Source organism: Taudactylus pleione, unplaced genomic scaffold (assembly GCF_031769625.1).
Source record: "Taudactylus pleione unplaced genomic scaffold, aTauple2 ptg000454l, whole genome shotgun sequence".
Lineage (NCBI taxonomy): Eukaryota > Metazoa > Chordata > Amphibia > Anura > Myobatrachidae > Taudactylus > Taudactylus pleione.
The window spans coordinates 10,711,837-10,738,350 of record NW_028284856.1 but is presented as its reverse complement, the minus strand read 5'-3'; the positions used below and the strand labels follow the sequence as shown (position 1 = coordinate 10,738,350).

The 26,514-nt window shown below is 41.6% G+C and overlaps 1 protein-coding gene across 3 annotated transcripts in view; it reads left to right on the top strand.

Moving 5' to 3' along the window:
* Window positions 1–26,514, top strand: part of ELP1 (elongator acetyltransferase complex subunit 1) — a 120,895-nt gene that overhangs the window by 77,819 nt on the left and 16,562 nt on the right. For 2 of the 3 annotated variants that reach the window (XM_088448384.1, XM_088448383.1), the window contains exons 20-32: window positions 1,317–1,390; window positions 3,722–3,800; window positions 3,885–3,964; window positions 4,394–4,531; window positions 12,359–12,444; window positions 14,865–15,010; window positions 16,176–16,299; window positions 18,597–18,694; window positions 18,816–19,017; window positions 19,544–19,605; window positions 22,664–22,726; window positions 23,190–23,250; window positions 23,985–24,098. In XM_088448384.1, the coding sequence (XP_088304510.1) occupies window positions 1,317–1,390; window positions 3,722–3,800; window positions 3,885–3,964; window positions 4,394–4,531; window positions 12,359–12,444; window positions 14,865–15,010; window positions 16,176–16,299; window positions 18,597–18,694; window positions 18,816–19,017; window positions 19,544–19,605; window positions 22,664–22,726; window positions 23,190–23,250; window positions 23,985–24,098 (1,327 nt within the window). Of the gene's footprint in view, window positions 1–1,316; window positions 1,391–3,721; window positions 3,801–3,884; window positions 3,965–4,393; window positions 4,532–12,358; window positions 12,445–14,864; window positions 15,011–16,175; window positions 16,300–18,596; window positions 18,695–18,815; window positions 19,018–19,543; window positions 19,606–22,663; window positions 22,727–23,189; window positions 23,251–23,618; window positions 23,937–23,984; window positions 24,099–26,514 lie in introns of those variants that run through there. The other variant, XM_088448385.1, reaches the window with a different exon arrangement.

Below are 26,514 nucleotides of genomic sequence, written 5' to 3'. Positions count from 1 at the left end.
GAAAGGCACCAACCAGCGAGTACATTCTCGGGTTGCCGCCCTTGCAATTGACCCTGCTCTAATTTGAATGGTCCACCCCAGGATTTTACTCCCGGGCTGCACCTAGCAGCTTCTGATTGGCCGGCTACGGCTTCCTGCTGCATGATGATGACATCATCAGCGGCAGCTGGAGAGGGAGAGAGACACCGCACATTCCACGCGATTGGTAAAATAACAGACTTTTCGTGGTATTGTACAAAACATCTAATCATTACACCTCTACAAAAACATACGGATGCTATTTAACATAGCATCTCCTACGGATATCTCACAATTTGGAAGTGAAGATATATGGTTGTGTGAGAGTTTCAGCCATCAGCATTGATTATAGTATGTACGATTGTAGGTGAAGCAACACTGACCCAGTGACATAGTAAAAATAAAGATGAGCTGCTAATTTTGCATATTTAAACCTTGGTTTCTATACTTTCCCCACCTTAGTTTGCATGATCTCATGTTGTGTGCCAGCACAACCCTGCTTATGTCTGAAAGGGGTCGACCCGGGAATTTCCCAGGTCTTAGGTGTAGTGTGAAAGGGTCTCCACCAAAAACCCGTGATTTTGCACAGGAGAAATTCCCGGGTCGTATGTCTGAAAGTGGTATTAGTGTGTTGCAGTGTTAAGAATTGTTTGTGTAGTGCAATGTGTCCCTGGAGTGGTCTGAAGGGGTTCAGACTTTAGCTGTGTCTAGTGATTTGTGGTTATGCTTATGTCAGCACTGTGTTTTCTAGTATACTCACGTTTACAGCATGTTAATAATTCCCTCTATGTTTTTCCAGTATTTATAGCTTCTCAGTTCATGTTAGAGTATTCATGTCATTAAATATGAATAATTGCAGCCCAGTAGCAGTAAAATGATGCCAATATTACTTTAAGCAATAAAATTGCCAATCGTCCCATGTGCTGTGCTTCTTATGGTTAGGCTTACCATAATATCCTTTAAATCGGGACACTCATACATTACACAGCTCTCCTTCAATGTTCCAGAACACGTATACTGTGAGTTGTTGAGCCGCTACATGCAAATGACTGCTTGTATAGTCACATTACCACTGCATCTTTACAAAGAATTGGGTGCCCTTAATGGTTGTGTTTGGTGGGTATGGGCATTTTATAACTGCCCAGCAATTAAGTTTGCAAACATGGTATTACCAATTACAACACTTGAACAGTATATAACACAAGTATATGTGTTTGATGTTGGGTAGAATGTGCAGTTTTTGCCCTGTTACAGCATATTTCTTACGCACTAATACAATTGTGAACATGTTTTAACAGATGCCACGGGGCAACTTAGAAACTATTCACCACAGAGCTCTTGTCCTTGCACAAATCCGCAAGTGGTTGGATAGGTAAGTTGTATAACTAATGTTCTATGCATACATTATAGACCAATATTCTGCAACGTCGGCTCCACTACCTGTTTATCCTAAATGGTTGTGGAAATAAGTTGTTTGGGTGAGGTGTTTGTTCTAACAAGTTGTGTTTTGCCTTTTACTGATTGCAGTGTGTTCCTTTATGGAATGTTTACAAAATGAGTCATGTGATACAAATCCTTATAGGCTGTACTGTAACTACAAACCAAATGAGTCATGTGATACAAATCCCTACAGGCTGTACAGTAACTACAAACCAAATGAGTCATGTCATACAAATCCTTATAGGCGGTACTGTAACTACAAACCAAATGAGTCGTGACACAAATCCTTATAGGCGGTACTGTAACTACAAACCAAATGAGTCGTGACACAAATCCTTATAGGCGGTACTGTAACTACAAACCAAATGAGTCATGTGATATAAATCCTTATAGGCTGTACTGTAACTACAAACCAAATGAGTCATGTCATACAAATCCTTATAGGCGGTACTGTAACTACAAACAAAATGAGTCATGTCATACAAATCCTTATAGGCGGTACTGTAACTACAAACAAAATGAGTCGTGACACAATTCCTTGCAGGCTGTACTGCAACTACAAACCACATGAGTCATGTGATACAAATCCCTACAGGCTGTACAGTAACTACAAACCAAATGAATCGCGATACAAATCCTTACAGGCTATACTGTAACTACAAACCAAATGGAGGCCCAAAAAGGGCAATAAAAAAGGTCAAATGCTTGTTTCATTCCCTTTTCCTTCCAAGTTATTGTAAGATGCATTTCTTTATAGATTAAATTGGGATAAAGTGGTCCATGGGATGAGGGTTTCACACAAAAACAAATTCACTCAATTGCAATTTACTGTTATATTGTTTAGTTTGCAATTAAGTCCAGCATGTATCTATGTCCAGGATTAATAAATACTAGCCTGTTACAGCTATTAATGAAATTTTCTGTTCTCTGATTCTGTAGTACAATTATTGTGCTATACTAAATTTCCTTGTATTGTCTCGTGTAAAGGGCTGTGCACAGGAGTGGTTCCCAAGCTTTCCTGAATCACAATGCCCCAGATCAGGGGTAGCCAACCCTGGTCCTCGTGAGCTACCAACAGTGTATATCTTCCAGGTCTCCTCACAGAATCACAAGTGAAATAATTAGTTTCACCTGTGGATCTTTTCAAATGTGTTAGTGAGTAATGAATACACCTGTGCACCAGCTAGGTGATCTGGTAAACGTGAACAGTTGGTAGCTCTCGAGGACCGAGGTTGGCTACCCCTGCCCCAGAATATCAGTATATTTTTCATGGCATCCCTAATCCAAAAGTTTATTATTGAAAAATTTAGAAATAAATGTTAAATTAAGTAAATTGTGCTTATACTGTATGTCATCCTTAGGTTCAGTTATGTGGTGGTAGAGAGGGTTCCGCTTCTGCTGTCCACGTATTTTATAATTGGGAGACACCAGCACTGGTTTAGCCTATCACATTGATCATAAATAATTTGGTATGTTTGATTAATCATACACCTGACTATAATCCTACAAAATCCCTGATTTTGTGCAAGTGTACCTAGAAGAATTGATGCTGTTTTGTCAAAACAAATAATGATTTGATTTAGATTGCTCTTCTGTTCATTCAATTTGCATTTTGTAATTGATCAAAAAATAAACTATTAACACTTCTATTTTTGAAAGCATTCTTACTTTGCAGCATTTTTCCCACAGCTGCATAAAACTTTTGCACAGTACTATACATTCATATATGTCTGTCCAGAGGGAAGTGCTGTGTCAAATACATACTCAGGTGATTTTTATATACAAGTATCTGCTGGTCTTAGACCATTCCAAATCCATTACTCCAAGTGAAGGTGTTACTGTAGGGCGAGGTTATTCATATAGAGTTGAATGGGTAAGCAGTTGGCTTGTGGAATGTTGTGATGAAACTATATCTAGATGATTTAAGAAAATTACCTGTGCTGGGTCCAATTTTGATTACATGCCATTCAAACATATACATCAAAATACCTCCTACCGTCGTCTCCAGTCCACCTGCAAGTGGGCCAAGCGTGCTCAGTATGCTGATTAAATACCAAGCAGCACCCTGCCCTTCCCACCATTCCCACATTACAGTACATTACACTTCTCACTGATGTTAGCAGGTGCAGTGATAGCAGCTGTTTATCGAGCGAGTTGTTATGCCAAGGAGTTTTACTCAGGGTAAACTGGGGCGAGAGAGGGACACTTTGGATAGCTTACAATTATATAACACTAAAACTATATTTATATATATTTTTAACAGTCTGCTCTTTAAAGACGCTTTTGGATGTATGCGAAAGCTGCGAATCAACCTAAATTTAATGTATGATCACAATCCTAAGGTAAGGCTTTTTGTACTCGGAATCAATATGAGTCTTTTATAAGCACAGTAAGTGTCACTTAACTTCTCTAATACTCTGTTGCAGGCATTTTTGGATAACGTGGACTTATTTGTAAAGCAAATTTGCTCTGTAAATTATATTAACTTGTTCCTGACTGAACTAAAGTAAGTACAGTGTATTTTTCTTATCTGCTACATGACAAAAAAAAAAGTCTCCTCTGTAATGTCGTGGGCTTTCCATTTGTTTCTTACAATGTTTTTTTTAATTTTTTTTATAAAGATCACACAATTCTCATTAAATCAGCTATTTTTTCAGTAATCATCTTCCACTGTGTGTGTTCTCTGCAGCTAATTCTTGTTGTAATTGAGGTCATTGATAAGAACACACTAAAAATAAAACTTACTGCAACTAATGTGCATCCTGTGTTTTTAGTGTGTACTGAGGTGCATTTACCACACAAATCAATGATTCCTTTGGTGAAAGCCATGTCAGCCCTGAATCACAAATGCATGTTAAAAAGCTAGTTTGTAAGAGGCCTTGATTTAACTTTCTTATATCTCATGCTAGGGCTAATAGATTACCTTCATTTTTAGAGAGGAAGATGTAACCACTACTATGTACCCCAAATATACGGCTTCTGTCACGCCAACCACCCAGCAGTCTGGAGCTAAAAAAGTTGATGTCATTTGTGATGTCATGAGAGCAGCAATGGAAAAATTGAATCCTCAAAAGTATGTATGTCGTCAGGATTTTCATTTATCATTAATAAGGTGATCTACCCATCAGTGCTTACTTACACTGTTATTACAGGTCATTCAACATTATTTGTGTATCTGACTAGTGTGAAATACAAAATGATTTAATGGTATAAGTGAGGAGTAAAAACCCATTACTGAATTACTGCCATAATTTTGGGGTGACACGGTCAGTTTGCTATACTAGTGTCTAGCACATGGACTAGATCCAACTAGTTGATGCGTTGCCTGTCAACATTTTCACAATGTCATCATCACAACTGTTGACACTGTTAACGTTAACCTAATTACTACATCCCTCAGGTTCAAATTTACAGAATTTGATTGGATTATTATTTGGAATTAGGCTAGCTTTGGGGCCATCCACTCTCATATTGGTAGCAAAATCAGGCAACTGGCCTAATACCACAGAGTGTATGTCCGTTTTTTTGCGATATATATTTTTTTTATGACCATGTACTGCCAAGGTCTATAAATGTTTTTGGAAACATTGTATTTTTCTAACACTTTTAATTACAGCCTAGGCCAGTTAAATCTTGGCCCACAATGAGCATCGTGTCTGGAATAGGACTTGACATCCCTCATTTTTGCTTGGTGCCGAGCAAACATGAGGGATGTTGATTGATATCTAATAAAACAAACAGTAAATATATTGGCTAACAGAGGCGCGAGCTCAAAAAGCAGTCGCTCCGGCGCTCGCATCCAAATGGGGCGGCTGTTGATGTTGATCGACAGCTCGCCCCGTTTGGAAGGCGGGGCGGGGGGTGGCTGGGCAAACGGAGGCGTTCCTGCCGTTTGTGGGCGGCCCTACTGACATCACTCGTGATGTCAGTAAGTGGACTTCCTGCTCTATTAGAGCAGGAAGTCCACTGGGGCTTGCGGCAACGAGACCCTACCGCAAGGGTCTCGTCGCAAGCCCGATGGTCGCGATGGTCTTGACCATCGCGACCATCACCTTGCCGCTCGCATAAGCTGTGGGTGGTAACCCACAGCTATGCGAGCGGCCAAGAGGCCGCAACTAAAAAAACAAGCGCCCGCCCTGATTCAGAGCGAGCACTCGCTTTTTTCGAGCGCCTCTGAATCAGGGCCTTTGTACTAAGTCTAGAGAACACTGCCCTGATTAATTTCTAAATTAATTCAAGTACTTTTTAATTGGTTTCTAGTGATTTATCTGATTTTATGACATTTTTGTGTGACTTTAATACTACTGTAGCTATGGTAATCAGGCAGCTTTTTTATTAGTTTTTCAGGTGTAGTGTTATATTGGTTGTTCCACTATCACATATTCAAATAGTGTAGTTGCTGCCAAGATTGTGCTTTGCTAATTTAAAAGCTTGTATGGGATATTATTCAAATGTGTGATCTGTCTGCAGTGTGTACACACTAGATGACTTGCAAACGATGCAATGTTGTCAACAATTTCCGTTGAACTCCCAGACAAGCGATATAGTGCATACACACTGTACAATCTAACAAATGACCAAACGATATATTGTGCATTATTTGGTGGTTAGATCGTTGACTATATAATGTAACTATATCGCCTGGTCGTTTGGTAGAGCGTACACAATGCACGATCTGAGGGACAGATCTTCTTGCATGCAGATAAGATCTGAAGATGCGACGGTCGACGCCATGGGAGCGCGCATAGTGCATGCGCACTTGACGATTTGAACGATTTGTCGTTCCGATGCGTCGGAATCGGGCCATATTGTTCAAAATAGCGTGTAGTGGCCTTTACTGTGGAACCCACCTGAAATAGGAAGATGGCAGAATACAATTCTGAATTTTGGATAGAAAAGACCCTTTAATCTACCTAAATTACATAGGTACAGTACCACAGGCTGTGAGATCCTATTATAGAGGCCTACATCAACTGTCATTCACAGGAGCTCCATGCCATACAACAGAGTGATTATGATATATTTGAAAAATAATTAAACCTTATTGCAAATATAGCACAGTGCATGATTTTTTTTTTAAAATATAGTGGTTTCCATTTGCGTACAATGAGATTACATATGGTGTGAAAAATGAAAATTATAGCTGTAATTTATATAGCTTTTGCTCTCTCTTCCTCTGTCGTCCTATCTGGAGACACTGCAGACTGTGAATTTAGAGGGGAGGCTGGGGAATAGACCCTAAGGTGTTTATTTACTATTAGGGGAATATTTACTAAAGTGTGGGTTTTTAGAAGTGGAGATGTTACCCATAGCAACCAATCAGATTCTACTTAATATTAATCTAGCACCTTCTTGAAGAAGCTAGAATCTGATTGGTTGCTATGGGCAACATCTCCACTACTAAAAACCCACAGTAAATATACCCCTAATAGTTAAACTATTGGAGCTGAAACTCGCCTCTCCAAGGCTTCCCACCTTCTTCAGCTAGCCAGTTTTTATATTTAGTGCCTCAAGAGGCATGCATATTTTAGATAGGAGCTTTTAGTATTAATTTCTAGTTTTTTCACTATGTAGGAAGCCTGGCTCCCCTTCTGCGATAAAGCTATTCGGAAGTGGGTGTAAATTCAGCGCTGGCAGCCGGCATCTGTCTGTTAAGCCACAGCTCACTACCAGCCTTGTAAGAGAACAACAGGTGCTTGCGGGTGCTCTTGGATTCTTTGTAGAGATGTGCGCCGACCCTCGTGTTTTAGTTTTGTTTCTAATTCGTCATCAGTTTTGGTTTTGCAAAAACCAGCCTCTCATGTTTTGGTTTTGGAACTTTATTTTTTTTTAAAATTTATCAAAACATAAAATCACATCATTTTGGTCTGATTTTGTTCCTACAGTATTATTAACCTCAGTAATTTCCAGTCAATTTTGACCACCTCACAGCTCTCAATATTGTTTTCACTTTTCACCAATATAGGCCAAAGGCTGCAGACAGCTGACTGGCTAAACTAAGCGACAGAGCAGTGGCACAAACACATGACAGTTTAAAAGAATATAGGATACCTATGAAACATTGCCTCACAGCAGTGGCAGACAGGATGGCAGTTTAATAAACTATAAAAATGTTTGTCGTCTATGCAAAAAGACAGTCGGCAATGCCCCAAACAGTGCATAATGCAAAGAAAAGAGGTGCAAGATGGAATTGTCCTTGGGCACCCTGTGGGTTTCGACTATACTGTATCAAGCAAGAAGCCACACAACTGGTGCATTACCCTGCTCAAAATGCTCTTCAAAGCTTCTTCGAGGCAGCAGGATTCTCTCTTTGCAGCTTGCGAGCCCGAGGCACTCAGTCAGCGCACAGTCATGGTTATGGCCCAGTTCATTGTGGCTGAGGCCAATGAGGTACATGACATCCACATTGAATCAGAGGTAAATCCTTCAATTCTTATTGTTCCTCAGCTGACTCTTCTTCCACAGCCCCATCCCACTGCGGTAGCCGGTGCCTCAGTAGAACCCGGGTGCGTCCTAAAGATAAATGGACTTTCAAAAGTCTGTTCCTCCCTAAAAGAATTCATGGGATCATCCACTCCCAGTTCATGGAAGCACCAAGTTCCACATGGTGTCCATTTTCCAGAAGATGACGATTCATAGGGATCCTCTGGGGAGGAAGGAGAGATCTTAGACCAGGACTGGGTTGATCACTATAGTTGGGAGGAGAGCTCTCCCAACAGTCTGGGAGTTAGCGAAATGATTATGGCCATCCAGCAGACCTTGCAGATAGCGGAAGATGAGTTCCGGTTCCGTGGCCCCTTCATACTTCTTTAAGAAAAAGAAGACAGTTATCCGTTTCCCTACCTTTGCTGATTTTGCAGATGTGTTGAGGGAAGCCTGAGGAACACTGTTGGATTCTCAGCTTTCTTAAATCAAAATTGGTTCCAGCCCAGAGGAGGGTTTTCCTGCGGCTTCTGTCCAGCACATTGTGTCGGCCTGTCTTTCTACCGGAAGACAAGATTTGGGTCCTGCAATTTGGTTCGGTCCCTTCTGCGATGTCTGCAGTTGCTGGGGAAGATGGTAGCTGCCTTCGAGGCAGTCCCTTTTGCTTGCTTCAATTCCAGGCTCTCAAGTGCCATATCCTGCAGCGTTAACGGAAATCATATCCTTGCTTGACAGTTGTTCCATCTGTCACTTCCGGCCTGTCATTCCTTGGGACCTCAATTTGGTCTTGGAGATGCTTCTTCGGGACCCTTTTTGTGTCTCTGGAGTCTTTTTACCGACGATGGCTTACTTGGAAAGCACCATTTCTTTGGTCATTGCCTATGCTCGGAGGTGGCAGCGCTGTCTGCTTGTTCCCTTCTCCTCATTTTCCTCTCTGACCAGACAGTGCACAGTATTCGGCTGTTTTTCCGACCCAAGGTGGTTTCCCAGTTTTATTTCAATCAGGAGATTGTGTTACAGACATTTTGTCCTGATTCTGGTAGCCCTCTCTGCTTCTTGGATGTGTTTATGTGTACTGCGTCTGTTCGGAAATCCTCTCTGATGCTCACAGGCAAGGTTTGCTTACCTCCAAGCAGTCCATAGAATTTGATGGCAGATAAGAACCACTTGGCCCATCTAGTCTGCCCCATTTTTAAACATATTGTTACCTCAACCCTTATTGATCCTTACTTCTACTGAAGGATTTCCTTATGTCTATTCCATGCATGTTTAAATTGCTCTACTGTCTTAGCCTCTACCACCTCTGATGGGAGGCTATTCCACTTGTCCACTACCCTTTCTGTGAAGTAATTTTTCCTCAAATTTCCCCTGAACCTACCTCCCTCCAGTTTCAGAACATGTCCTCTTGTTCTAATACTTCTGTTTCTTTGAAGAATGTCTCCTTCCTTTACCTTGTTAAAACCCATTATATGGCTCTCTGGATCACTTCTGCTATTAAGCAGGCTGATCTTTCTTTGGGTTCGCCTTTGCCTAACCCCTCCAAGCGCATCCTACACGAGCCGCGAACATTTCTTCAGTTGTGCGTCAAGGTGCTTCAGTTGAACAGCTGTTTAGGGAGGCTACTTGGTCCTCTGTGCACAAGTCTTATCGCTTCCACAAATTTCTGTCCACAGACACCTGTTTTGGGTGTAAGGTATTGCATAAGGCTCGTGCCAGTACGTGACCCCTCCCCCACATTGAGATTTGCTTTGGTAAGTCCCACAGTCAGGAGTATCCCCAGATAGGACAACAGAGGAGAGAGGATTTTTTGCACTCACTGTAAAATCATTCTTCTGGGGGGGGCGTGGCCTGGAGTAGCTTGGTGTAGGCAGCATTTTACCAGCTCTCCCGCATATATCCTGAATATATCCTTGTCAGTTAAATATTCTGGCTTTATGGACGCTACCAGAGTTGGTTAATACCGCCTGCCTCCTTTGGTGCACCGTGCTAGATTCCTGTCCTGGCGCTTTACATTGTATCTCCCCGGAGTTGAAGTTGGCCTGTCCATCCTGCCTGCGGTCCGGTGCCTCTTTCCTTGCTCTAGGTCTCTGCTGCTGCTGATACTTACCTGCCGGTCTCTCCCTGGTTTCCGACTGCGACTCTGGTGCTCCGGGACCTCCGCTGTCGGTTCTCTGCGGGCTTTGCCTCGCATTGCCTGTTTGATCTGTGCTGGAAGTGGTCGCCGCCATTTTGGACTTCTCCCGGATCTGCCGTTGCGACTTTATATTCTCCTCTGGAACGCTGCTCCTGGTAAGGCTGCTACCCTTTTAGTGGGCCTCGTGTTGTTGGCTGGGATATCATCCTCCTGCTGCCCATCGTGGGATTCTCCTTCTGGCCCCGACATATGTAAGGGCAGACGGCCATCTATCATCTGATGCACCTGGCGGTGAAGTTTACGAAGTGCTGGTGATATCGGCCATTTTGAGCTCTCCTATCCGGGTACGTCTCTTGGTCTTGAGCTCTGGTGGCGTACTATCCCTCCACCGCCTTGCCGCTGAGTGTTCATTTCTGCAGTACACATCCTGTTTTTCCTGCTGTAAAAGACTTCCTGCTCTGTGACATTTCTCCCTAAATATGGCGCTCTCTGTGCAACAAATCCTTCAGGCTGTCAGGGCCTCTACTCAAAAGCTTCTTACACAGCTCGACAATATACAGGCGGACACCCTTCCTTTATGTGTTACTCCTGAGAGATGCTGTGATGTGGATGAGCAACCTACACAACCAATGTCTGAAGTTGCAGCCATCACAGCTTTTACAACTGACTTCATCCAAAATGTATTCCTTCCAATGGATGTGATTAAATCTGAGTCTAATTGCTATCCTATTTTTGGGTGTTCTGATGTTGCTGTTGTACCCCAGATGATTTGTCCTTTATCTCTATTGTGTGTGCCGAGATACCAGGGTTTACCACCCCAATATGCCTCTTCTGTTCCCCCTTCATATGTGCCGAGATGGGACTGTCACTTCAAATTCACCTTTTCAAGGGATAGAGTTGTGGCCGGACTAATACTACTATTTTGAAGCATGTTACTATGTTTAGTTGCTGGAAATTCTATATATCCTGGTGTTGTATGTTTAATTCAACTTTTCTCCTGGTTTTATTTAAGATCTGTATTGCCACTTCTCTGATGGAATGGTATATCCTGTTTTAGTCTTTAAATTTTTTATTTTATTTTATGTGCGCTGCAACATCTGTATATCTGTGACATATATGCTGATTCATATGGGAATTGTTACAGTTATGTATAGTATAGGAGAGTTGAGTTCTGCCCAGCTTAGGAGATGTGACCGGACTAATACTAGTATTTTGCAATATATTATTATGTTTATCTGTTGGTAATTTTATATATCCTGTTGAATGCTTCATTCAATTTTTCCCCTGTTTAATATGGGTATATTTCGGTTTGTAATTTATTACTATCTGTCTGGTGGAATGTATTAAAATTTCTAATGTTGCGGGAGGGCTGGGGCTAGTCTGGCCTAGTTTAGGGCCATTAGTTTATTGCCCCTGTCATTTATTTAATTATAATCCTTTAATTGGGCTGGGTTGGGGGGTGGGTTAGGGCTGTTAGAGTAGTTAGTGGCGGGTTGGGAGTTAGGGGATCCAAGTGTGCCTGGGTTGGGGTTAGGTCATACAGGGTGGGGGGCTACGGGGAGGTTTGATTTTCTGGAGGGGTTCATATATATTATTTAAATTATGTTATATTTTTATATCAGTAGACATGAGACTGTTTTTTCTTTGTGTTTTTTTTGTTTTTTTCTCCTCAGTATTACTCCTGTTATGCGGTATAATACATACTACCTAGATAATATGTATGTTTATAAGGCATATCTTATATAGCCATAGATTAGGTGGGCTCAGATGGCGCCTATGAGTCCGCCCTATACTCTCCGTATGGTTTGAGTTAGGTATATATATATGTTTGCTATTTACCGTGGATTATGATTTCTATACATGTAACACCTGATTGCTTATTACTCTGTGATCTACACTCTATGTCTGCTGATATTATTATCATTCTGTAATTTTTTGTATAATGTTTGGGTATGTCTCAAAAAATTTAATAAAAAAACTTAATTAAAAAAAAAATCATTCTTCTGAGTCCATCTGGGGGGACACTGCTTTTCCTTCCTGGTTGGTTGTTGTATTTGTTGTGTCTGTTGCACATTGTGTTCTCCTTTAGGCTTTGTTAGATAAATAACTGGCTAAGGAGAGGGAGTTTCAGCTCCAGTAGTTTAACTGCTTAGTGCCTACTGCTCAGCCTCCACTCTAAACCCACAGTCTGCAGTGTCCCCCAGATGGTCTCAGAGGAACTGATTTTACGGTGAGTACAAAACAAAATTCTGAAAATAATACAATTTATGACAGGATGTCAATGAGACTTTGCTTATGCTATTTATAGGAAATTCCAATTACTCTTTGTTCTCATTCACCCAGATATTGCTTATCAATACTTACATCTTATGTCCGGAAAACTACCCCAGAGTTGGAAACTGCACTCCAGAAAGTTCATGAATTGAGAGGTATTTTTTATTTGTTTATTTAATATTGAACTCTTTAATTTCTAAACCGGTATACCTCAAATGGGATGCGATCCCGACTGCTGGCATCCCGATGGTATGTAGCGGGGTTATGGGGAGTGTTAGGGTTCGGCACCAGGGGGAGGATTAGGGTTAGACACTAAGGGGGGATGGTTAGGTTCAGGCACCAGGAAGGAAGGGTTAGGATAGGGAGAGGTGGAGGGTTATAGGATACCTACCGACCGGTGTCTGTATCCTAACCCTGTCAGGATGCTGGCGTCGGGATTTTTACAGCCGAGATCCCGACTGCTGGCACCCGTACCCAACCCATCTCAAATGTTAATTATATGTAATGGATTATGATAACTTTGTTAAATTGTATTATTATTGGGAGCATGGTGAAGAAAGAATGATCCAGACAATAACTTGCTGTATATTTACTTAAAAAAAATTGACAATTAAATGGTTTTACTTTTCATGATACAAATGTGAATTTATGTAAATTAATGTAAGTGGATTTACACAATAGCCAAAGGAGTAGTTAAAAATCACGCTATCCCCATGTTATTATCTTCTAGAGTTATAGTTAAGTCTGTTCCGTATGCATACTAAAGCCGCGTATCCATTAGGCGATTTTAATGAGCAATTGAATGATTGACATCGTAATCGTTCATTAATCGTGCACTGTAATGTCATAAAAAATGACCAGCAATGCGCACTCCCGCTGGTCGTTTCCAACATCACTCATCGCCTGAACATGCCGGTCAATTTGCCAATAGCGACAGATCGACCATGTTCAGGGATGAGGGAAGGTGCCTGCACTGAACGACATAGCGTTCAGTGTAGGCACTACAGGGGATCAGGAACGACTGTACGATTACGATGTTGTAATTGTACTGTCTTTCCAAAGTCGGGTAGTGGATGCGCACCTTAAGTCATTGATATTTGCCTATGCCATAATGCCTTTATGATACATGGCAAATAACTTTGTCTATTTAAAATTTGTTGTAAGTATTATCTGCATAGCTATGACATTAGGACATTTTACACAATTTATTTACCCCACTCCCTCTACCGATCTGATCCTTGGTGCTCCAGGGCTCCTTCATTTTCAGTGAGCAAGCTCCTTGTTGGCGCTGGCTATAGGCAGTATAAAAACATAGCTTTAATTCAAAACTGTGAGAGAAGTTCTGTAAGTGCTTTGATATGTGGTGGAGCCCCCGTACATCAGGAACAGTTAAATGATTGGATAACACTGGCTGCAGTTTTAAAGATTTAATGTGTGGTGTCCGTGTGTATCTATTTGAACAAATATGTGTATATAATGTGTGTGTGGTTCCAACTTTCTTTTTTTTACTTTTAGTTTAAAAATACAGCAAAACTGTGCATTAGAAAAAAAGTCATACCCCTATAGTACTATAGTACTTTTTTAGGGATACTAAGTCAGATATTTCATAACATGTTTAAAAGCACTTGCCCTATGGCATGGAATACATTGGCTGGTAATATACTTCTTTTTATTATCCTTCTATCTCGTCTCAAAAACCACCTGTTACTTCTATTCAGGAGTAACAATCCTCTCACAGTACAGCACCTTGAGGGTATGGCTTAGTGACTAGGAACATGTATGACCATTGTTTGGTGTAGTGTAATTGAGGGTTAACCAAAAATGATAAAACAGGCAGAAGGGGTTACCAGGCACCACTGCATAGGTTTGCCTATAATCTGTGTAAAGCAATAGCAGACCACCTTACCTAAGCAGGGCCGGCTCTAGGGGTGTTCGACCAGTGCGGTTGCACAGGGGCGCCACCCATAGAGGGCGCACCCCTCCCCAACATCCCGATTTCAGCGGGACAGTACTGTGGGTCGGGTGGTCAAATCGGGATGTTGGGGACCCCCGGAGTTTGAATGGATGCACCGTGCACATGCACGCGGCATCCATTCACTGACGGGAGAGGGCTGGGAGAAGCCCAGCCAGTGACGGGGTGCTGGGCTTTACCCCCAGCCTGACGCTATTTGGAGGCGTGCCATGCGGGCACGCCTCCTAATAACGTCACTTAGGGGGCATGGCCTATGGTAATGAGGCCATGCGCGATGACAGGGCGCATCCTAACGGCCTGGCGCAGGGTGCTCAGACCCCTGGAGCCGACCCTGTACCTAAGATATGCATACCTTAATGATGGCCCAAACAAAACATTTGAAGGTTGGAAAGCTTATTAATTTGTCTTGTAAAGGCATAAAGCTGATAAGTAGAATAAATTGTGCTCTGCGACAGGCAATAAATAGAGTACATTTGCAGCCATGGTAACTATTACATTTCATTTTAATGATCATTGACATAGTAATTGGTTTTCGCATTTTGGTTCCTTTCATTGAACTATTTGGTTTTCAAATCTTACAGTAGATCCTTATTTATTACATAGAGAACCCACCATCTACTGAAAGTGTCAGCGCAGAGGAAGCACTGAAGTACTTGCTGTTCCTGGTGGATGTCAATGAGCTATATGAGTATTCTCTTGGGACATATGACTTTGATCTGGTGATCATGGTTGCAGAGAAGTCACAGAAGGTCTGTCTTTTATTTCTGTGTATTACAGTGTAAATGATATATAGATTTGCATCTCATGAATGTACATTAATTTTAGTACAGACAGATTGTTGTTGGAATATAGATCAGTCAGAAACCTACATTGTCACTGAAACTAAATTGAAAAACACTGGCATTGCCCTTGCAATCAGGTTCTGTTGGTCATCCTCACATCAGACACCGCTTACCACATAGCAATACTATTGGAAGTTGGGCGTTAGTTATGCTATTTTTTTTTTTTTTCCATAAATACATTTTTATTGAATATCTTGCAAAATGTTTATAGGGGTACAGAATAAAGAAAAGGGAAAACACAAGTAAAATAAAATACAAGGGGGGGAGATTGACAGTACATTTGTAGACATTAAACAAAACAACCCTAAATATTAAAGTGCATAATATATTAGGTGCTGTGATCGTACTGTGGAAGCTCACTAAAATCAAAGGGAGAAGGACTCTGCGGGTTTGGGGACGATATGGACACAGCCGCACCTCCTCCGTTCGTAACATACAAATACCAGGGATTCCACTTCGTAGTGACCTCTCTCGTCTCCATCTCAAAATGGAATTGTGTCTTTGTTATAACCTTAGCAAACGGAGGAGGAGAAGGGGACTTCCAGTGCTGGGCTATAGTGGCTTTAGCGGATATCAGTATATGGCCAAGAACATACCGGTCAGGTTTAGGAACAGAATTTGGATACCAATGGAGAAGAGCAAGGGAGGGGTCTAGGGTCAATTGGAGGCCGAGCACGTCATTAATGAGACTGAATACTTCCTCCCAAAAGGGGCGTATAAGGGGGCAATCCCAGAAAACGTGGAAAATAGAGCCTTCAGAGTTACACTGGCGCCAACAAAACTTTGAGACAGTGGGCCATATTCTATGTAGCCTAGAGGGAGTTAAATATAATCTATTTTATGATATTTTTTTTAACATAAGGACAAACAATAGGGCATGGAATTTTCCTGTGTCTACTTATTAAATTATTTTTCTATTTAGCCTTATATTTGGTAGGTCTTTACAGCTTGTTTCTGGACCTAAAGGCAGACATTTACGAACACTTGTGCTGCTGCCCATAACAAGCCAGAGGTTCTTTCATGTTGTAAATTGTTCTTCATTCTTCAACTCATTTTTAATATTCTTACTTAGGACCCAAAAGAATATCTTCCCTTCCTCAACACATTAAAGAAAATGGAGACTAATTATCAAAGATTTACCATTGACAAGCACCTTAAAAGATATAAAAAAGCTCTGCAACATCTCAGCAAATGTGGTAGGTAATTGTTTTGTTTGGTTAAAAAGTCAAGAACTATAAACAAGATGCATAAAGGTAGAGACCAATAAGGTTCTAAACAGGCTCTTAAATGCGCTGTTAATCTGAGCTCCTACTTAGCAAGGGATAGTCAGTCTCTATAGTGAGCTAATTACAATAAACATAGATAGTAGCGCTAATCCAGATAAATACATGTAATAGATTTAAAAATAATGCATATAGAGGTGAATATAATGTAAAAACAATAAATTTAATAAACAATAAATGTCACAATAAATATATTAATGTTATTATAAACAAGCAGACTACCTCACCCACAAACAGAGTTTGTTGTGCAAAATTAATGAATGTTCACTGGTTGCCTGTTCCTATAATGCCTCCACGGCAGAGACTGGAAATGCCAAATGATGAATAGCAATAAAAAAGGGCTGTCCCCTGGGTAATTAGTTACCAATGCTTTCCACCGATAGAGGAATAAGTTATTTTAGGTTGTTGTTATCCAAACGCACAATGAAGTTCTTAGGTCGTACGGTGTCTGTATGTGGCTCTGTCTCAAATGAAGAAAGAAATGGCAAGCCTAGTGTCCAATTGTAGCTTTCGTCCTTTTAACTCCCAGAGGCCGGTTCAGGCTTTTTGCAGTATATCCAGAAAAGTCCAAAAATGGGCAAGTGGGCAGGTGAGGGTAGGTATGTTTAATGCGTTTCGCTGCATAGGCTTCCAAGCTACTATAAAAAAAGAAAACTGATTTCTAACACAACTGTATTGTAACTGTTTCTCAGCTTTGCTTACAACCACAAGTATTGTGTGTCAGATGCCTTGAACCCATCACATTATGCATACCATTTATTAACCTTGCAGGGTTACTGGTGATCTGCATATGTATGTGACTAGATGACATTGTACTGTGATTGGCCATGTTTGTTGCCATAGCAGCTGCAGCTTCTTGCAACCAGTCATGTTCCTGCGTATGATAGCTTCCCCACAAGACACCCTGGTCAGAGAAAATATTCCCAAGTGGAGTGAAAGATAAAAAGTGCTTTCATACAGATGTTGCAATTTTGTTATCTTCCATGCGTTATATAATATAACTGTAATCTAATTTATGGACTTGACCACCACTTAGCAAAGCTGAGGTTTTTGTTTACTCAGTACTTTTGTGAAAATTGATGTTTCAGAGGCAGCATTGGATAGCAGTATGTAATGGTAGGTGACGTCTTGGAAATAACCAGTTGTGTTGTCAGACATCTTGTGAGTCAGTTTGAACGCCATATATCCTGCTCATGACGAGGCGACGTGAACTCGAACAGGACATTATAGTCGGTGCCCGATGAATGGGACATTCCATTTCTGAAGTTGTGTGGACATTCAACATTCCACGATCTATGGTGTTACTTACGTACCAGGAATACCTCCTGAGAGGAATTACCACCCACCGTTGAAATCACAGTGGCCGACCACGGGTGCTTAATGAGCGTGGTCAGCGGAGTCTGGCCAGAATAACAGAAGGGCAGTGGCTCAAATCAAATCCACATTCAATGCATGAGGTACCAGACACATATCCAACAGGTGAGTGGTAGCATTCTTTAGCTTCTATGGGATATGGGAGCAGAATAACCACCAGAGTGCCCCTGTTATCACTATGACACTGGAAACAGCGCTTCACCAGGGCTTGTGACATCGCTAATTGGACCCTGAAGGACTGGCAACATGTGGAGTGGCCCTATGAGTCATGGTTCCGGTGTGGCGCAGATCCCATAGACTCCACTTGTCAGCAAGGCACTGTGCAGGATGGTGGTGGTTCCATAATGGTGTAGAGTGTGTTCACGTGGCACGGTTAGGGTCTGCTGGTCCACCTAAACACAGCATTGACCGGTAACCGATACATTGCATTGCTTGATGACCATTTGCAGCCCTTCATGGACTTCATGTACCCCCACAACAATGGAGTATTCCAGCAGGATAATGCACTGTGTCATCGGTCCCAAGTTGTCCAGAATTGGTTCGAGGAGCATTCTGGGGAGTTCAGACGAATCGTTTGGCCACCACGTTCGCCCAACATGAACCCAATTTGCACATTTATGGGACGTGGTGAAGAGATCCATTTGCACCCAAGATCCTGCACCTACAAATACAGAGAGCTGTAGGAAGAAAATGGTTGTTTAGCTGTTGCACTGTAACTGGACTATTTTGTGAATTAAGGGCTAGTATTTCAGAGATGCTTACTATATCCATTTCTTAGTGAGTATAATGTACTTCTACATTAGTTTGAACCTATTGAATTGATTTTGTCACCTCAGGCCCAGAACATTTCATTGAGTTTTTGAACTTGGTTAAAGATCAGAATCTGTACACTGAAGCCTTAAGACTCTACCCAGTTGGGTCAGATGAATACAAGGTTAGTAACGTCTCAATGTATGAGAAAATTAGCATTTTTTGTTTGTTTACTGTGTTAGCATTATTTATTTATATTGTATAAATATTATGCACTTTAATGAATTACATATTTTGTTTTTCAGTCGATTAATGATGTTTATGGAGATCATTTACATTCAAAGCATCAATATGAACAAGCTGGTCTAGTCTTTGCTCGCTGCAATAATTTTGAGAAGGCTCTTGATGCTTTTGTTGCATCTAGTAACTGGCAGCAGATCCTGTGCATGGCTTCCCAACTACAGTACTCAGAGGACAAAATGGCAGCTCTCGCTAGAAGCGTAGCAGGTGAGCGATTCCCAGGATAATCTGATGAGGCTGGCAGGTAGTAATTACCAAAAGTTTATAATGTTTTCTAAGGAGCACTCTGGTCCAGTGTAATAGTTTATTAAACGCTCATTGTAGTGAAATATCAGATCGAAAATAGATAGAAATAAGGCAAGAGTAAAGAAAATGTGAGGAAGAATAATAAACAGAAACCGATATCCTTAAAGAGCCTGTTACACTTGTTGGGGATATCACATAATGGTCATTTTTGTATGGATTAATAACATTACAGTATAATCGTAACCAGAGTGCCCCTATGTCAACATTTTAGACATAGCTTATCAAGTATTTGGAGAGGAACCCTCTAGTGAGGTTAATTATTCAAGAAACATTTTAGCAAAGTAAGATCCAATTATGTTGGTGAGTATAAAGACCCGTACACATATCTACACATTCATTTCATGTTTGTAACAAAATACCACATATTGTACTGTAATTGACAATAGGTGCCTATGCATATGTCCACTGTTTTCCTCTTTCCTTATAGGCAAACTGGTAGAGCATAGGAAGTATGAGAATGCAGCGGTACTATTAGAACAATATGCTGAGGTATACCCCCTTTTATCATCTTCCATCTCTTTTATTGTTAAGTTGGATAGGTTTACAGTATATGTTGGGTGCTTCTCCATAGGGTTCTTCTGACTGTATTGTAAAGGGCTATTTCTGTACGCACAACACAGTTTTATTTTTATTACACTTGAGCAGATGGCACACTACAGTAAATCAAGGAAGCCATGGAAGCTTCAATGGGCCTGAAACACATGGATTGTAGCCATGCTCATGTGTGTAATGTGCTGGAATCACCAGCTAATAACAGTGTGATTAAACATAATCATTGAATTGTGTAGGTATGGGGCTGATATTTAACTGATAACTGAATAGAGTCCATTTAAAAATCACATGGCTATTTATACAACGTTAGTACATGAGGTTTCAGTACAGGTTAGAAATATGGCATAAGAGGATAAGATACTATTACAAGTCACAGTAGTACACTATTAACTGTAAGACTATAATTTGGTATTGCAGCACAGTAACATGGTAGAATTACATGGGACACATACAGTCAGGTCCATAAATATTAGGACATTGACAGAATTTTCAGATTTTGGCCTCTATTCACCACCACAATGGTTTTGAAATGAAACAAACAAGATGTGCTTTAACTGCAGACTTTCAGATTTAATTTGAGGGTAATTACATCCAAATCAGGTGAACGGTGTAGGAATTACAACAGTTTCACTATGTGCCTCCCACTTTTTAAGGGGCCAAAAGTAATGGGACTATCAACTCAGAAGCTATTTCATGGACAGGTGTGGGCTATTCCCTCGTTATTTCATTATCAATGAAGCAGGTAAAAGGTCTGGAGTTGATTCTAGGTGTGACATTTGCATTTGGAATCAGTTGATGTCGACTCTCAATATGAGATCCAAAGAGCTGTCACTATCAGTGAAGCAAGCCATCATTAGGCTGAAAAATCAAAACAAACCCATCAGAGAGATAGCAAAAACAGTAGGTGTGGCCAAATCAACTGTTTGGAACATTCTTAAAAAGAAAGAACGCACCGGAGAGCTCAGCAACACCAAAAGACCTGGAAGACCACGGAAAACAACTGTGGTGGATGACAGAAGAATTATTTCCCTGGTGAAGAAAAACCCCTTCACAACAGTTGGCCAAATCAAGAACACTCTCCAGGAGGTAGATGTATATGTGTCAAAGTCCACAATCAAGAGAAGACTTCACAAGAGTGAATATAGAGGGTTCGCCACAAAAACAGGAAGACCAGATTAGTTTGCCAAACAACATCTAAAAAAGCCATTACAGTTCTGGAACAACATCCTATGGACAGATGAGACAAAGATCAACTCGTACCAGAGTGAAGGAGAAGGAAAGGAACTGCTCATGATCCAAAACATACCACCTCATCAGTGAAGCATGGTGGTGGTAGTGTCATGGCGTGGGCATGTATGGCTGCCAATGGAACTGGTTCCCTTGTATTTATTGATGATGTGACTGCTGACAAAAGCAGCAGAATGAATTCTGAAGTGTTTCGGGCAATATTATATGCTCATATTCAGTCAAATGCTTCAGAACTCATTGGACGGCGCTTCACAGTGCAGATGGACAATGACCCGAAGCATACTGCAAAAGCAACCAAAGAGATTTTTAAGGCTAAAAAGTGGAATGTTATGCAATGGCCAAGTCAATCCCCTGACCTGAATCCGATTGAGCATGCATTTCACTTGATGAAGACAAAACTGAAGGGAAAATGCCCCAAGAACAAGCAGGAACTGAAGACATTTGCAGTAGAGGCCTGGCAGAGCATCACCAGGGATGAAACCCAGCGTCTGGTGATGTCTATGCGTTCCAGACTTCAGGCTGTAATTGCCTGCAAAGGATTTGCAACAAAGTGTTAAAAAGTGAAAGTTAGATTTAGGATTGTTTATTTTGTCCCATTACTTTTGGCCCCTTAAAAAGTGGGAGGCACATATAGAAACTGTTGTAATTCCTACACCGTTCACCTGATTTGGATGTAATTACCCTCAAATTAAATCTGAAAGTCTGCAGTTAAATCACATCGTTTGTTGCATTTCAAAGCCATTGTGGTGGTGAATAGAGGCCAAAATATGAAAATTCTGTCAATGTCCCAATATTTATGGACCTGACTGTAGCTATTGTGCTGTAGTAACTTGCTAGGCATTGTTTGTGTAATTAAAGTACAATTATTGCTGTAAATTACAGTTGTGTATTTGATTTTGCTATGTAGGTTTGATTGTGGAATGGGGGCAATACAGGCAACAATGATGGTAGAACTGCATGGCTGCCTTAGAAGACTGTTAAATATGTTGAGTTTGTGGGATATAGATCGGATGTACAATAAACATCAGTTTGGAGAAGGGAATAAAAAAAGAGAACCAGCATGGAAATATACATTCAGAGCTCTACATGTTTGATAATTTGTCTGCTAATTTGGTCTTATTTTATAATTATAGTAATAACAACAGTTGCTTGCATATAGCTAAACATTCAGAAAACAAAGCCACACAAAAACACATTATTATATTACAGTACCACAATTATTATTACCCACACCATAATGTCATACATATATTTAGCATAGACCTTTGCAATTCTAAAGGCATATAGGTTCATGGAAAGAACTTCAGAAATCACGCCAAGATTAAGGGTACTGCGATGAGAGAACTTCTCTTCGGAAGTGGGGTGGTGCATCCCAACCTAGCCAGGTTCTTCTCAGAAGTGGACAATACTTTACATGTCTCCAGTAATTTTATTCTTGTGCTCAATTGATCCTACCCCTACCTTTTCCAGTGCTACTTTCTTTTGTCATAGGTTGGGTTGGGTGGTGGTGGGGGTGAAGTTGTAGACATAAGATTACTGGCCTCTTACGCAATCTGAAATACTGTAGGTCATGGGTAGGTCATACAGTTGTTACATATAAAGTTATGAAAATGACAATATCATGTGGTTATTGCTGGCCAGAACCATGACCATCTGTATAGAAACCTTCTCAGAGCTGTGAACTTGATATTGTAGGAACAGGAGGTAAAGCACAGTCTGACTTTAACAATGCTGCTCTGTGTTTTAGGATTATGAAGAAGCTATTATTTTGTTGCTGGATGGTTCTCTGTGGGAAGAGGCCTTGCGTCTGGTAGGAATATTTAAAAAGATTTCTTATCTATGTAAGAACTGTATTGTTATTATGTGTATGTATGTCTAGTAGTATGTTTTATGAAATGGTAATGTTTAGATAACCATGGTCACATTAATATTATTGACATATTTTATTTAAAATAGTTGATTACAACAGTTTTTTTTCTTGATTTTACTGTCTACTCTTTCACCTATTAAAATATGGATATACTGAAATATAAAATTGGTTTGGTCATATATGGACGAAAACCCTTGCTTTGGGTTTAGACTGTTTACTTTTTGAAAAGTTTGAGTTGCAGCAAGTTCACCATAATTAATCTCAACATTGACTTGGGGATGGACATGCACGCATCGCAATGTGTGAATCATTGGTTTATGTGGATGGGAGTTGTCAATTAATTATTTTACAAACCAACAGTATAAATCATACATAATACTAAACGTTAATCTGTTTTTCCTAGATACACAAATACAAACGTCTTGATATAATAGAGACAAATGTGAAACCTGCAGTAATAGAAGGTGAATAGTGATTTTTTTTTTATTTGAAGAACATTTTGTATATATGCTATTGCTGTAGTGACTATTTAAAAATAGTAATCTGGACTTAAATGCTGAACGCTGCCAGATGCCTTGTTGCACTATACGGGAAACGTTTAGACACTTCCCCTCTCCGCCTAGTTACTGGTAGAATTTGGCATTTGGCGAGTATGGAAAAGATCACTGCATATCTAAATAATAGATCATTTAATTTCGTACAGATTTGGAACCCTTGGTATAATTATCAAAACCCCTCACATAGCTCCCACTCGCTGGGTGGTCTTTCGGCCCTTCTGTTCTGATCAACTGCTTCTACATATTCACCTACCTTCTCTCTTTCTACTCTATAGGTGTTTTCTACAGACTCTTCTGACTCTATCTTAGTACTGTTTGCTCATGCTACAATCGGGATTGCGATATTGTACCAGCGAGGCCTCCTACCCCACCCCCCACCCCTTCTCCTTCTTCTCTTCTCTCTTGTGTCTTTTTTCTTCTTCTTTGTAGCTAATGATATATAATTGATTACAACATTTTGTTATATTATATACAATTTTCTATGATTAATATATCCTTCGGATGTCTATTTTGTTTCACAATGTTTTCCCTTTTTTTTTTTTATCTGAAGGCTTATGTTATGTATGTCTTATATACTTGAATTAAAAATAAACTATTGAAAAAAAAATAATAATAATCTGTTTAATATTTCCTTGGTATAGCTCAAAAGAATCACATGTTATTTTTGAATAGCCATAAAACGACATTTACTCGTTACCAACAACGTCTCTCTGTTGTACGGGACCTGAAGGAGAGAGAGCGACAAGGCCTGTTAGGTACTATTTGTGGATATTGTGTTATCTAATTCTGTTTCATGTGTATAGTATTTGAGAGTCCTTGAGATTTAAGTCCATTCAGAACAAAATGTACACAGCAAGGCCTTCTAAAATAAGAATTCTTCTATAATAAAGATATTTAGTTTAACTTTTATTTCTACTGCAGGGTCCATAGGGTATCCACAGGATACCTTGGGGTATAGGCAATGGCGGCAGACATCCAGGCACCACAGAGTTAAATTTCCAGCCTCCCAGGATGCACTGGGGTTCCTCTCCTATACCCCGCCCCCGAGCCTCAGGCCACTCAGTTTTCGTCGGTGCCTGGCCTGACCAGTCGCACTGTACAGAGGGGGGTCATTTCAAGGCCCCTGAAGATTTCTTCGCAGCTGTGGCTGCACAACTAGAGTGCTCCAGCATAGGACAGTCAGTATTGACGTCCATGCTGTCACTCCTACACCCCGCCGGGACCAGAACGCCGGCACCGATCCGGGGAATGCTGGTTGGTAGCTGGGGTCACAGCTAGCGGTGACCCCGGCTATCTGGACTGTGGCCGGATGCACGGGGGACAAGGTAAGCGGCGGGGTCCCGTGGTGGGCACCCGCCGGTAACACAGTCCTTTTTGGTCCCCAGGCAGGGGGCTCCCTGGGGACCGGCTGCGCGTGGGGCCAGGTACTGATCCTGCGCCTTCCGCTAGACCACCAGGGACAGCGGACCGCAGCATGTGCGGTACAGCGCGGCGTCCCAGGGGTTAATAGCAGGCCAGGGGAGAACGCCTTCCCTGTCTCACAGCCGGCGTCTCCCCCGCTGCACAGTGCCATTCCACAGCGGTCTGAGCGGGCTGTTTCAGCGCTCCTCCCCCGGGCCCTGCCTCCTCTCTGCTCCTCGTTGGCCATTTTCTCACTACATGTGCTGGGAATGACAAACGCTGCTGGAAGCTGTTACAGATGCCATTGCGGTCCGGGTCCCCCGCATACTTCTCCTTCAATTAAGGTCAGTGTATGCAGCACTGTTTCCTACCAGGCTCTGGTCTGTGTAGTTGATCGCAGTGCTTGTAATGCAGGATATTATCTGTGCATTGTATGTGACTTAAATGCTAGCGCTGTTTGCGTGTACTTTCATTTCTGACTGTCAGCCTTTTTCCTATCCCTGTTCTTCTGCTACAGCCCTTGCGGTGCGGTGTTGCAGGGTGTTTATTACCTCACAGTAAACGTGGTTTTTCTGTGTGGGAGGTCACATACGCTCCGTTCCTCATGTCTGAAAGTGAACGAGGATATCCTCTTCCAGCTATAATGTACTGATATCATGTGCAGTTAGAGGAGGGATATGTAGACGCTGAGGGTTTATGGAGGGCATGTTGTATTCTATATATCACGCCCCATTTCTATCACTGTGCCTGCACAAAAAGGGGACCGCCCTCGGCTGGCTAAGATGCTCACAGCCCTTGGGGGCAACGCCCCCTGTGTTTCCCCATAGGGGTTATCGCAGCGAGTGGTGGTCTCATCACATGCAGGGGTCCCTGGACAGTTGATGGTACCCCAGTGTATCCTGTTGTTCACCCCCCCAGGTCTCGCAGGAGCCTGTGTGGGTGAATTTATTGTCCAAATGGTATAGCACCTGATGAACGTTTTACAGGGGGAGTCACCATTTCGGCCTTCTAAACGGCCTTTCGGGTCTCAGACGGGTAAGGACATGACGTCTGATGACGGTGACATTATTGACTTTTTCAGACACGAGCCCTTTAGTGCAGCGGAGGTGTAGTCTGGGTCTAAAGTCTATATACCTGGCCTTATACGGGCAGTCCGTGCGGCTTTGGTTATTACATATCCCCCGTGGCTAAATCCAAATATGCCTTCTTTAAGGATAAGGGTGTTGCCACTGTAATTACTCTTTCTGGTCAGGTGGATCATTTAGAGGAGGCGTGGAAAATCCGGGTGAGCGGTTCCAGCCTCAAAAACGGTTGACCTTTTGCATACCCCTTTGCGGATAATTATTTTTCCGAATGGGAGTTACCTTTACAGGTAGATTCTCATGTTACACGCCTAGTGAGGAGTGCTACGTTGCCCATGCCCTCCAGGTCCTCCTTGAAGGAGGTTACACATTGCAAGGTGCAAATATATCTAAAATCCAAATTATTCCCTTGCTGAAGGGGCTTCCAGGCCGGCTATGGCCGTGTGCTGGGGGGCCAGAGCCATGGAGCGCTGGGTAGGTAACTGGATCTGACTCTCCAGCAGAGCAGGTGGATAGTGGCAAATTCTCAGAGACTTAGCCACGTTCATAATGAGACAGTCTTACATATAGCCTACTCCTTTCCAGAATCTCCTCGGCAGCAGTAGCGGCTCGGCAGTAGTAGCGGCTCGCCGCTCCCTGTGGTTGCGCTCTTGGAAAGCGGATGCAGATTCCATTTGGAATGCTTTGC